Source organism: Rosa rugosa, chromosome 3, assembly GCF_958449725.1.
Source record: "Rosa rugosa chromosome 3, drRosRugo1.1, whole genome shotgun sequence".
In the NCBI taxonomy this organism is placed as follows: Eukaryota; Viridiplantae; Streptophyta; class Magnoliopsida; order Rosales; family Rosaceae; genus Rosa; species Rosa rugosa.
The window spans coordinates 58,402,584-58,415,982 of NC_084822.1; the positions used below are offsets into that span (position 1 = coordinate 58,402,584).

At 37.0% G+C, this 13,399-nt stretch overlaps 1 protein-coding gene across 1 annotated transcript; it reads right to left on the minus strand.

The window, feature by feature from the left end:
• Positions 1 to 4,079: 4,079 nt before the first annotated feature.
• On the minus strand, positions 4,080 to 5,297 carry LOC133740008 (fasciclin-like arabinogalactan protein 14). The gene has a single exon (XM_062167836.1). It carries the CDS (start codon positions 5,218 to 5,220, stop codon positions 4,366 to 4,368), a length of 855 nt encoding a protein of 284 aa, XP_062023820.1. The 5' UTR covers positions 5,221 to 5,297; the 3' UTR covers positions 4,080 to 4,365.
• Between the last annotated feature and the right edge of the window lie 8,102 nt (positions 5,298 to 13,399).

Sequence of the window (13,399 nt, forward strand, 5' to 3'; positions counted from 1 at the left end):
ATGCCCCGACTTATAGTATTATCTAAATAAAGGAAATAAGTATATTCACTATAGGAAAATGATTTGTGGCCTCAATGAGGCCTAAGATTTGTGGTCTCAATCTTAGGTGTCATGCCATGTCACCTACACACATCACTAATTTGTCATATCATGACATGTAATTCTTGAGAAAAAGACAATCTTATCCTTCTAAAATCTAATGAATCTAAGTTACTTTGGCTTTCTTCTAAACAAAAATTATTTTGGTTTTTTTTTTTGGGTGGTTCTAGTTGGACCTCCAAATTTAATATTTAGACCTCCAACTTTATTCAATTATTAATAGATTTGGTCAAGTCATATGAAAAGACAAATAAGGACAAAGAGAGAAAAATGGGAAAAAAAAAACTCTTCTTACCTCCCTAAATATAACATTCAATTAAATTATTTTTTTATTTCTTCCGGAATTTCCTTGTATTGTCATATAGTTTTATAATTTACCTAAAATAATTAAGTAAAAATAATAATTTCTATACATGGCCCATCATTTAATACAAAAATAAATTCAAAATAATCTGATTTGGAATTTCCTTAAACTAAATTTATTGAATATTATGATATAGTTATTACTCAATCTTCCAACCCGAAACTCTTGAAATCCTTCTTTTAGCAAATTCAAAAGGATTTCAGCAATATATCAAGATCGAGAACCTTTGATTAATTTTGGTGGAGGAGATACCTACTCATAAGAGAGCAATATCATGTGATTTTGATTCATTCTTCTTCTCATGGTTGAAGATAGAGATAAAAAGTAGAGTAATAAATTGTTGTATCTCATATTCAAGGGTGTTTTGGTAAAAATAAGGAGGTCTACTTAGCTTTTCAAGTATTCTAAAAAGTAAATTAGAGGTGTACTAAGTATGAGAGGTCCAAATAGCAAATTTGGAGGTCCAACTAGAATCACCCTTTTTTTTTTTCATTTTTTCTTTTCATTACTCTCATGCTTAGATTTAAACAACAGTTTTTTTCTTCAATCAAGAATGGAAAAAAAATTCATGTAATTCAGTCAATAGATTTGCACATACACTCGATCAATAGATTTGCATAACACATGCATATGAATTCAACCTTTGTTGGGTTCTTGTAAATTTTGAAAGTATAATGTGAAAAGTACATATTCATATGATTATATGTATTCTTATGTTAAATTTTTTCTTCTTCTCTATATTTTTTTTTTTTTTTGAATAGAAGTTTAATATCAATAGATCAAACAGCCAAATGGCTATAGTCTACAAAGCTTACATAAGAAAGCCAAAGTCAAAACGACTACCCTATCTAAGCTAAAGCAAACTACTAGAGTCTCTGATGCGCTCGCAAATATGCAAGCCTATACAAAGTAATCAAGCCTCGCCTCCTACGGAAGAAATATTCAACTAACCCTTGCTTGCCAGGCACGCAATTGTGGTACAAACACTGATTAGAAACGTCATAGCAGACATATAGAAGCCTCATCACCTTGCAATAGACTTGAAGGAAATAAAATGCAATTAGTAAATAGCTATCTCCTTCCCTTTCGGGTTGGAGCCTGCTCCAGCACCTGCCTTGTCAAGTTTGGGGAAGAGCCTTTTCTTTGTTGCCCTACTCTCTTCTCCATGCTTTGCTTTCTTCTTTTCCCCATAGGGTAGTTTGTTTCTACTACCTGCAGGTCTCCCTCTTTTTTTCTTTACCTGGAGAGGTTGCTCATCAGTTTGCTGCACTGGTACCAAACCGAGCTGTTCCGGTTCCAAGTTCAGGTTCCTTTTGCCAACAGCTAAACTCAACTTGAGCTTTTTCGGAGAAATGGTGATGTTATCATCCTCCCTTTGTCGTCTCTTCCCCATGATGCTGTCAGGTACAGTCAACATCTCAGACAATTCACGAATGTGAGCTTGACGTCGAGGTCGAGTCATCAGGATGGCCGGATTGTGGAGCAGCCGCTCCGGCAGTTGGTTGGGAAGCATAGTTCGGAATACCACCTCCTGTCCTCCCATGGAAACCCTAGACCGGATTCCTGCAGTCACTGTGCTAACCGACGTCGAACTCGAGGTCGGAACATTGCTCCCAACAAGCTGCATCTCCTGCACAGGAACAACAACCTCCTGTGGGGCACCTAAGACCGTGCGTGCTGCACCGTCGGTCTCCTCCAACGGAGGGCCAGAGCAGGGAAGGCCGACATGAGTAACCAGGCCGCAAGTCGAGCAACGCCCAAACAGTTTGTCAAACCTAAATTTGCATAAGAACTCGACCTCATCCTCCACCCAGTACCAGCGTTGGAATGGCAGCGGCCTGTTGAGAGGGATCTCCACCCTGATGCGATATTTTCCAACTTTCTTGGCCTGTTTGTCGATCTCCTTGAAATCTCCAAGAGTAAATCCGATCAAGGACATCACCCTCTCAGAACAGAATGCAGGCGGGATGCCTTGCAAAGTGATCCAGTACGAGGCTGTGGTGAAAGGGACCGAATCAATGGCAGCCACCCCATCATAGTAGGCTAGGGCAACCGGAGCATGATTGTACCCCCATGGCGCTCCCTTCCATATCCGATCCCGATCGGTAGCGTCAGAGAGGGTGAACAGAACCCTCAGTCCCTCCGCCTCCTCTACACGGAGTGATCCATGCACCCGCCAGGCATTCCGGAACATCCCCAGAAAAGATCGATTTTTGTACTCTCGAGCAGTGAGCAGCTTGCCCACCATAAACACGTCTGCCTGCCGCAGACCCTTTCCTTGTTTTGGTCGCAGGTCAACCTGCTTCCTTCCCTCAGCAATCGCAAGAGATGAAGCCAGTCGAGCAGCCATGGCATCAACAGAAGACATTGTTGATGTTTGCACAGAAGCACCGCCGAAAACCCTAACCCTAGAGAGGAGGCGGCTCTGTTTTACATGTTATATTTTGAGTTTATTATTATTTTTGTTTGTTTTTTTTCCTTATATTTAGATTTGTAGATGATAATTAATCGATGAAATTTTTTCTTACCTCTTAATTTGGACATATGTATTTTTCAAATTCAATTTATTAATGCTATTTTTTTGGAGGAAATTAATCAATATTTGAAAAGAAAAGTTAATGCCTATTTCTTGACTATATTGATGCTATTTGGAAAGAAAAATTATAGGAAAGAATTTAATTAAATGAAGAAAAATAATTGTCAAAGAATTTATAGACATATCTCTTAAATGAATACATAATTAATAGCTTATCTTTTTTTTTCGTCACCTAATTTAATTCTTTAATGTAATTGATTCATCCCCTAACATCTAAAAGGAAATTTAAAAGGATAAAGTTGGTGTTGCAATAGTATGATGTGACAAGATTTATTATGTGGAATTGAAAATAAAATTTGAATTTGCTTACATGGCATGACACCTAGGATTTGAGGCCACAAATCTTAGGCCTCATTGAGGCCCTATATCATTGCCCATTCACTATATTGCATCAACATGCATAAACCTTTCGGGCCATTTCTCACGTAAAGGGTTTTGGATTTACAAAATTTCCAAAACCTTATTTAATATTTTAATTCAATAAATTTTAATGTATGTTCAAAATCCTTTTTCCTTTTCTTTTTTTTTTAAGTTATTTAGAATCAGTTTAATTATTTGGATGAAAAAAGTTGAATTTGATGGAGTTGAGGCTGTAAATTAACAATTGACAATGTGTATTTTGGCAATTATGCCTAAAATTAATGGAATGCATTAGCTAGTTACTAACAAGTTTAGAAAATTCAAAATTTAAATTGGATCCAGAAAAATAGAAGGAAAAAAAAATATTGAAATTGTAATTTCAACGCATGAAATATGGTAATTGAAGTAATATTAAATTCTCTTAATAAATGATGGAAATATATGGTAAAAAAAAGAGTTAAGAGTGAATCTAAATATAAATTATTCACTAAAATGGTAACGCTACTTATGATGTGGCAACATGTACTACGTGTAATGAAAGAGGACTACATTGTCACTGAGCTGGTTACAAATTACAGTTTTACATGGACTTATATATCAGCTTTTCTACTACCAAAATACCCTAATATACTCCTAACAAATTCAATTAAGGCCGGTGTGTATTTGGTTAGAAATGCCTACTTAGTAGCTTCATGATTGTATTGATCAATCCCTAGTAAGTTGTAACTAATCGATGTTCTTAATAACAAGCAAAAAGCCTATGCATATTTAGATGACGGTTAAAAAATCTCTCTCTCGCTCTCTTTTTCTTTGAGTTTTCAAGCTTTTACAGAACAGATATATCAATGCCTTACAAACTAATTCAGATTCAAATCTTTCTACCCTCGAGGTAGCTGATTTTTCAGTTACATATTCTTATTGGCCGTATCCGTTTATCTCATGCTCGTCAAAAGAAGGCAACTAACACCGAAACTAACCCCATAGCAACAACCCCAACGCCCATCTCCGCAGCGGTGGCGCGTGCATCACTCTTACCTGGCGCAGGCGCTGGACTCGACGATGGCGAATCTGACGTATCATCCTTAGGCTTGGGTGGTGTATGGTGCTTCGACGGACTGGGAGCCTCAGAGTCCGAGTCGTCCCCGGGACTGTCGGCTGTGTCGTCGGAGGGACTGTCAGCGTCGTCGTCGGAGGGACTGTCGGCGTCGTCGGACGAACTCGGAGGCTTCCCCCTCTTCGGTGCAGGAGCCTTTTCGGGGGAAGGATTAGCATTAATGTCGGGAACCTCTATGATGGAACTAACCTGAAGCACGGAAATGTTGAAGGGCTGAGCTGTCACAGACTTGACCAGCTTGGAGTTCATTTGTCCACCCTTGCTTGCCGACCCGAAAGTAATCTCACCGTCGTCGGCTGCTACTCGGAGGAAGCCCTGTTGGTTCTTAGCCAACCCGGAGGTCTGGTACAGCGTCGTCAGCATGGCGCTCTTGTTGGTCTTTGCATGCTTGGTCAGCTTCTCCTTGTCGTAGTAGTCGAGGATGACGTGGACGCTCATGATCGCCTTCGTTACGGAGCTGTCGTCACCTAGGCCGCCTATTGCGCTGTTGTCCACGGCGAGGACGGTGATGGTGCTCCGCTTGTTGATCTGGTCGGCGATTTTGGTCTGGGAGAGCTGCTGGTTGAAGTTGCTGAAATCGTCTTCCTTTTCGAGGAGCTTGGTGATGTTGAAAGCCGAACAAGAGCTTATTAACAACATCATGAGAAGGAAGAAGGAGATAGAGGCTTTAGCTTTATTCGTCTCCATCTTTGAAAGTTGCACTGAAGTTTATTAGTTGTTATTTTTTTAATTTCTTTTTTTGGTGGTCTTTGCTTTGAAAGCCTGGTTTGTGTTTAGTGACTTTGGGAGATTTATATAAGGGGGACAATCTTGCAGGGAATGACTATAATTAGAGAGACTAGGAAATTGGATGTTAGAAAGAGCTCAAGTTAAGGTGTGGAGTGAATTTCTCACTCTTTGCCTGAAAACAGTTGCGATTACTTGATCAGTTGTTCTAGTCGTACCTAAAAAATTGCCATCTACATTTAGTTACTCAGTTAACACACACCATAACTATGTAATGCATTCTTAATTACATGGATCTTGCCTGTCAATGGTGTTTGAACTACACCTGTCCACATATCATTTTAGTAGATAAATACTCGCATAAGTACTTTTGGTCTTATTCATTTTGTGACTAATTAGACCAATGATTTGACATGGTGGGACATGCCTTTTGGTCTTATTCACTCTTAGACATGATTATTTGGAGTTGCCCAATTTTTTGTTTTCGTTAGGTTGGCATTGCTTTTTTGTTATATTTTTTATTTGTTTCTTTTCTGGTTGGGAGAGACATTCGTTTCTTGCTTCTTTCTTTTCTTTTTTTTTCCCTCAAGAATTTGGTTTACGACACTCCACACTGTTGTAATTAATTTTCTTTTTCTTCTCGGCAAAATTCAATAGGGAATAATTTGGGAAGCTTCTTTGACTCATGTTCCACCTAATAATGTAAGTAGTTCATCATGTATGAAATACAATATGTTTCCTACGGTACGTAGGCAAGTACGTATGGGGGCTGAGCAATCTGAATTAATAAGAAGTCACTAAAATAACCAAGATTTGAACTGTAAACTTGATAGCTAGCTAGTAGATGATATTCAAATTTAAAGGCACAAATTAAAACTATATATAGCTAGCATATAGTTTAGGGTTGTCAGTTTCGAGATAACTAGATATAGTACAACTTGAAATCATTCAAACAAAATGAAGTGGATTAAACTTGCATGATTGAAAAATGTCCCATGACAATCCATTCAGACCGTTTGATAAATTACTTATATCTTCTTCTTTTTTTCTTCTTGTGAACGATAGGAAGTTGTGCAAAATTATTTAAACATCGTTTGCATATATATGTTTGAAATGAGTCTAGTATGTGAGAGTTGTGGTTTAAGAGTATGTCATTGGATTTAAATTTAATGGTGAAAAATAATGAGGCAATTAGAATGAGAAGGAAATCAGCTGTCCCCAAATTTCCGATAATGAGTTTATCTTCCTTATTAATCTGAATCATGAAATTTAGGTCCAATGACAGTGAATTATCTATAAAGGTGAACCAAACTATATGGCTTACAAGGCACGACTTTCTCTCTCTCCTCTTCTCTCCTCTGTCGTTTTGAGAGTTGGCAAGTCTCCGGTTTCTCCACCCTCTGTGGGGCGTCTCCACCCTTTTGTGGTAAGTTTCCTGAGCATGGTCTCAGCTTTAGATCTGTTTATATCTCTTTCTCTTTTTATCTTTCCTTGTTCTTGCCCAATTGTTCATCAAATTTCCAGATCTACTGTCAAATCTCACAGTCTCCTCCATCTCAAACACCTCACCCTCTCATCTTCATCCAAATTTTCTCTTTTTCCACAACCTCATCTTCACATTCAACCCTTGATGTCTCGATAGAGACCTGTTCACTTAACTTCACACATGAAGATTGCAGCAGTACCGACAAACCACCGAAGATTGTGGACATCGCGGGACCAGTGGTGTTGTGATGCATGGTGGTCTCCACCTCCACGACTACCTTTACTAAGTTCTTTGTTTTGTTCTTGTTGTTCTTCCTGTGCTTGCAATCTAGGTGTGGAGAATGATGGTGGAGAGTTTACTTGGCCTCTGGATGTCAAGATTCTGTCGGGTTCAGTTGGTCGCAGTATCACCATGGCGGCCAGCCTCTGCGTTGAAGTGAAGAGTTTGGTGTTAGGTCTTGGTTCTTTTGGTATTTTGGGCTTTTGGGCTTCGGTTTTAGTTTTAGGTATGGGTTATCTAATGAAAGTTCTATTTGACCAAAAAAAAAAACTATATGGCTTACATGTGTCATCAAATTAAATCGAATAAGAGTCCCACGAGTTATTTAAACCAATGAGGCATTACATGTTTAATAAACGGGTATGTATTTAATTTTCCGATAGGATGGAAGTAGGTCGCTTTAAATGGTTGATCAGCCACTTTGTTCCGATTACACTTTTGGCAATTCGATTTAGTTTGGAGCTGTTCAAACCAACCCATATGTCTTTCTTTTAAAGAAACTTTTTTGACAGCAAGAATATGAGTGCGGCCGGGGAGCCAGCCAGCATCCTTCTATGACCGTTTCCTAGTGAAAATCTCAACAAGACAAAATCACGCCACGGTCGCCACCCTCTCACATTGCTTTCTTTATTAAACATATACTTCTATTTCCCATTTGGCCTTACATAGACCTCTCACTACAAGAAAAAGTGAATCACACGACACGTAACAGACGACATACGACATTTTGGTGTCGTCTGAGTTAGTCAGATGACATATTAGTTATATTTGTCGTCTGTTCTCAAACTCAGCCAACACATTGTAATCAATTGGAATTTGGTGAAATTGACAACCATAGGACGACATTTGCAACAACATATGTTGTCTAAGAAATCCGAAAAAAAAAAAAAATTATTTACAATTATTTTGTCTAGCAAAAACTCAAAACCCTCATTCTAAAAAAAAAAAAAAAAAAAAACTCAAAACCTTCTCTCCCTCCCGTAGTCGTATGAAAAAAAAAGAGTTCCCTCCCGAAAAAATTAGGTCATTCTCCCTCCACTTAGCTCTCGCCATCTCAATCTCGCTCTCGGTCTCACTCGATACACTCTCCACTCTCAATCTCACTCGATACACTCTCGCTCTCACCATCTCACTCTCACTCTCAATCTCACTCGATTTCCTCAGCCTTCTCCAACGGCAAGGCTCAAATCGAAGTCGCTATTGGTCCGGTGGTTTACTCTCTCTACGCGCCGAAGCTTAAGACCGCCTTCAGAACTAGGTCAAGCTCGGGAATTGATTCATCTACAGGTACTATATCCCTATTCAATAGGGCCTACGTTTTATTAGGATTTCAGTTGGCTCTGGAAATTTTCAATTTGGGTTTGTTGGGTATGATTGGGTTTGGGTTTTATTCGAGTCTGAAATTTTGAGATGTTGATGTCAGTTGCTTGTTCTAGAGAGTCAGTGAGTCTCTGAATTGATCTGTTTAGCTTTACTGGAGATGATATTGTTGGTTACTTTTACTATTATCAAGGAATGAGTGACTCCGATTTCGTGTCTGTTTACTTGATTTTACTTTTCAATAGGCTATGCGTTTGTTTATGTGATCTGCAATTTTGGTCTTCAGTTTTAATTGTGAAAACTTGTGTTATGGTTCAATTGTGAAGATTCTTTGCATTGTGATTTAATTCCTTATCTCAGTGGACATTTAAGTTTTCATAAATGTGTTTATGATTGAACTGCGATACTGTGGTGATTGTTAAATCAAATTGACTACATGAGTGACTTATGTTCATATGTTGTTGTTGATAAGGAAGAAGGTTGAAGAAGTTCAGAGGGTTAATTGAATCTATGCCTTATCTTCTCCAGCAAATATTGTCGTGTCCTGAATGTGAACACTACTTCTTTGGTCAAATAGAAACCATTGGTCTTGAAAACTCTGAAACTCGGAGGTGTTAGCTCTCCTGCCTCTCAGTAATCTCTATTTTCTGATTTATATTTTGATATGTGAATTCAGGTAATTATTTACATGTTAGATGTAACTTTTTCATATTTAGTTTATGGGTAAATCCAAAATTTGTTGTTTGATTGTTGATTTTTCTGATATTTGTTCAAGTCAGGGTGTCAGTGTAAGATCTTAAAAGTTGTCTTTTGTAATTCATCAAGTGTTATTCTACAGAAGTGGGACTGGAGATCTGTTGAAAGAAAAGCTATAGGATTTTTCTAGTGAAATTCATGAATACTTATTCCTCTCTCAACTATCACTTAACTAGTATTAAACTTATGAAACTTAAACTTTTTCATACAACTATATTAGGTTACTTGTCACTATCTTCGTTGTTTTTTATCATATATGTAGGCAACCTATTGAGATTCAGCTATGTGCAGTTTCTGGGAAGGACTACTAGTTGGCCAGTAACAAGAATGTCTTAGCTATTTGATTCTTCGTCTTATATTGTCTATATGTATGCACTATTTGTTATGCCTTTAGGTAATCACCCCCCTTCTTGCTGTTTAGTTTATTGATTTGGTTAAATACTTTAGGTATCAAGATACTTGTTTTCGGCTCTTGTGTCTTGCTAGGATGTGGTATCAGCTCCTAGACCGAGTTGCCCTCATATTAGGAGAATAACAGCTACAAGAGATAAGGAGGATAATGCATTGGAATATGGATTGCCATCTTCTCACACTATATACACAGTTTGCTTGTCTAGGTGTGTACTTTTTATCTTGTCACATAAATTCAGCTACGGAAACTAAGCAGCACATTATAGAAAGCTCTGCTTTGATCATAGACCTTTAGGCATACTTATTGATCAAACTATTCAAATTTCATTTGACATTATATGTAGGCTGCTGCTTGCTCATGAAAGTTTTGGGTATATTTTCTGAGGAGTCTGGAAAATAGCTTGTTTTGGAGATAAATTATCGATACGTGTATATGCAAATTTGAACGATTGCTATATGAGTTACTTTACTGTCATGTATATACTAAACATTTGCTCATGGATGGTGGTTGCAGATACCTTTTGCATTGCATCCTATCTTATGCTCAGAATGAAGAGGCCTATGTGAAATTTGCTAGATTTGCTCTTGTTTGCTTGCTCGTTGGTCTCATTGGTTTGGGTAAGTTTATCATCCTTTTACTAGTTTATGGCATCTTCTTTAATTATTTTATCTCAAACCAAAACTGAACTCATTTTCCCTTAATATTAAGAATTTATCTTGGCATGCACAGTCCTGTTGATATCATTGGTGGGCTTGCTGTTGGTTGGCTGATCCTTTCCTTTTGGCTTACTGTTCATGAATATGTCGATAGTTTTGTAGTCTCGGGACAAAATGGTATGGCACACTCCTAGTGATTTAATTACTATTATATATATCTATTATATATATGCTCTTGATAGCTTGATTGTTACAACCTAGAATGCAAAAGGACCTAAATTTAGAAGAACTAAATAATTCAAAAAGAAGCTAAAACACTGTTGGATGGCAGCCAAAAGTGGTGACCACAAAAATTGGAAGACATGCATTTTATACTCAATCTAGCTCCTTATATTAATGTATTCTTATTCAATTTTTTAATAATAGCTTGCAAGGTGAGCTTTGGGGCTGTACACGTTTCTACATTGGTGTGGCTGCTGTTGGGATTGAATGCATGAATCCCCTTTTCTTTTTGGTTTAAGATTCAATGTTCAAGCTTTGTGAACCCTTTTTAGGTTATGATGACTACTTTGGTTTAGATTGTTATTAGCTTACTTTGTGTCTTTTCCAGCTAGCTCACCTTCTGACAATACTTAAATATGAGGGAAGTACATGCCCTTGTTTTGAATTGGTTGAAGGATCATGGGCTTGCCACCTAGCCTGTTTCATATGCTTTCAGGGGTGTAATACTTTCAACTACTTTGTTGGATTGGAAGGATCTGTTACCTAGGTGTTTGTTAATCTTACTGCTCTGTTTACTTATTTATTTATTTATTGTTGCTCCTACTCAGTCTCATGCTTTTCTTTTCTTTTTTCAACTTATTTTCTTTGTGGACTCCTTGCTGCTGATTTTATATAGGTACTCTTTTTTTTTCATTTTATTTAGCATAAGTCTCTTTCACTCCTCAAAACAAAAAATATAACGATGAAAAACGTTTCTCTATCTTCTAATTGAACATGCAGTCATCATGTTGAGTCTTGTATGAAAATGGTATTCGCTTTTGCTGTGTCTTGTATCTAGTTCTCAGGCAGAGGATTGAACACTTGGTCTTCTATCAACAAAACAGAAAGAAACAAATGTATTAATACTCAAATAGGTATTTGTTTAGTGACATGACAGGTATATATGGAGATGTCCAGGTATATATGGCCTACACATTTGTATTTGGAAAAGTACATTGATCCCAGAACAGTGCTTAACTACAAATACTTTCTGTTTCTGATTTCAGCTAGCTTGTTATGCGCTTGCTGAAGCTGCTCTGGCAACAACTAATTGAATGGATTGTGTTTATTCTGACCACAGCACTGGATTATGTCAGGAAAGTCCAAAATGCTTGAAATTTTGGTTGCTTGAAACTTTTTTTTTTTTTTATGACATGGTTGCTTGAAACTTTGGTTGCTATTGTTTTGCATGTATTTTGGTGAATGTCATATATCTAATTTTGGTTGCTGTTGGTTGCTTGGATTATGCTTATTGAAATTTTGGTTGTCAATTACTAAGTGGCATATATGTAATGCTCAAATTACAAATTTTTGTCAAGGTTGTCCAGAATACATAATGTACAATGACAACTATAGATTCTTTTCTGCAATTTTGTCCATTATTAAGTGCAAACCATTTTGTTTTAGTGGGAGAGAAGAGGAAGGCAGCATATCCCAGGAAGATATGGATGTGGGAGTGGGCAAAATTTATGGTCAAGACATATATGTAAGCATTGTGCTGGACATATACATATATATATATATATATATGTATATGTCCAGCACAATGCTTACATATATGTCTTGACCATAAATTTTGCCCACTCCTTGACCATATATATATATATATATTTTTAGTTCAGTTGAGACTTAATTTGTTCTTTAGATTTGGTTGGACATGAGTTGGTGCTAGTACTTTGAATTGATAATGTAAGATTTGTGAGAATGATGTATGAGAATGTAGCAAATGACATTGGAACTTCGAATTTCATATCTGCCTATTACCATATCAATTGTGCAGATTCAATTCCAACAACATTTATTGGATTAGTAACTGCTGTTGTAGTGCAAACTATCACACAACACAAAAGTTCAAAAAGGCATTACACATATTGTCTGAGGAAAATTCAGACAACACTTTTATCTAGCAACTTGTCATATTAAAGCTATTCGGACAACAAGAAGGAAAAATAAGTGTGGTATGAGATTCATTCAAGGCAACAAATGCATCAAAGTCAATGTTATCTTAAATAATATTCAGACAACATTAACATCCTCAAAAATGTTATATAACGTTAAATTCAGACGACAAGAAAAAACAATGTGTGGTTTGAAATTTATCCAAGACAACACATGGATCCTAAATATTGTCATATGAATTGCATTTCAGACAACACTGAAATCCAGATAACTGTTATCTTAAATGAAATTTAGACAACATAAGGAAACTAGAAGTGTAGTCTTCGGTTCATGCAAGACAACACCATCTTCGAACAAGTTGATATTTGAACAGCACTTGACACAACATCAGGTAATCAAAAATGCTTGTTTGAGTTTTACTTCACACATCATATTTCTTACATTATTGTCGTTGGAGATTTTTAACAGACAACACAGCCTTGGAAAGATTGATGTGCTTGATGAATTTCACTCAACACCCAACCAATAAGCTGTTGTCTGATTTCATACACGACAACAGACTACCGCCATGAATCAAAATTTGGTAAATTTAGACAACATATATTTAGGTACACATGTTGTGTGAATGACCAGAGAGACAATTAAAAAAGAATGTTGTCTGATGGGGGAGATCAGACGTCATGCCAGTTTACAACATCTCCATTTTCATTCAGACAACAGGCTTTTGACTGTTGTCTGATTCACTTTGTGTAGTAGTGTCTTGTCATACATTATTGACGAATGTTAAAAAGCAAATGAGTTTCTTGTATGTTGTTGTTATAATGTTATTCCTTTGTTTCAAAAATCTAAAAAGAGAGTTCATGAGGGAAGAAATCATCTTTAAGGGACCATGAAATGCCCAGTATGTGTTCAGGATGCGTTCGAGCAAATGTGCTTACGTTTTTCTTTTGTTTCTTCTGGTGTTATAGAGGTGCATCGAAACCTAGTGTATGCATCATAGTATTATTATCATACTACGTCCATTGTGGTTTGAAGTTTGGTTTGTTTGTTTGTTATGTATTGTACGAGCAA

What these genes read in the sequence shown, in the direction of transcription:
- LOC133740008 (XM_062167836.1), bottom strand. Translation starts at nt 5,220, where the DNA reads ATGGAGACGAATAAAGCTAAAGCCTCTATCTCCTTCTTCCTTCTCATG.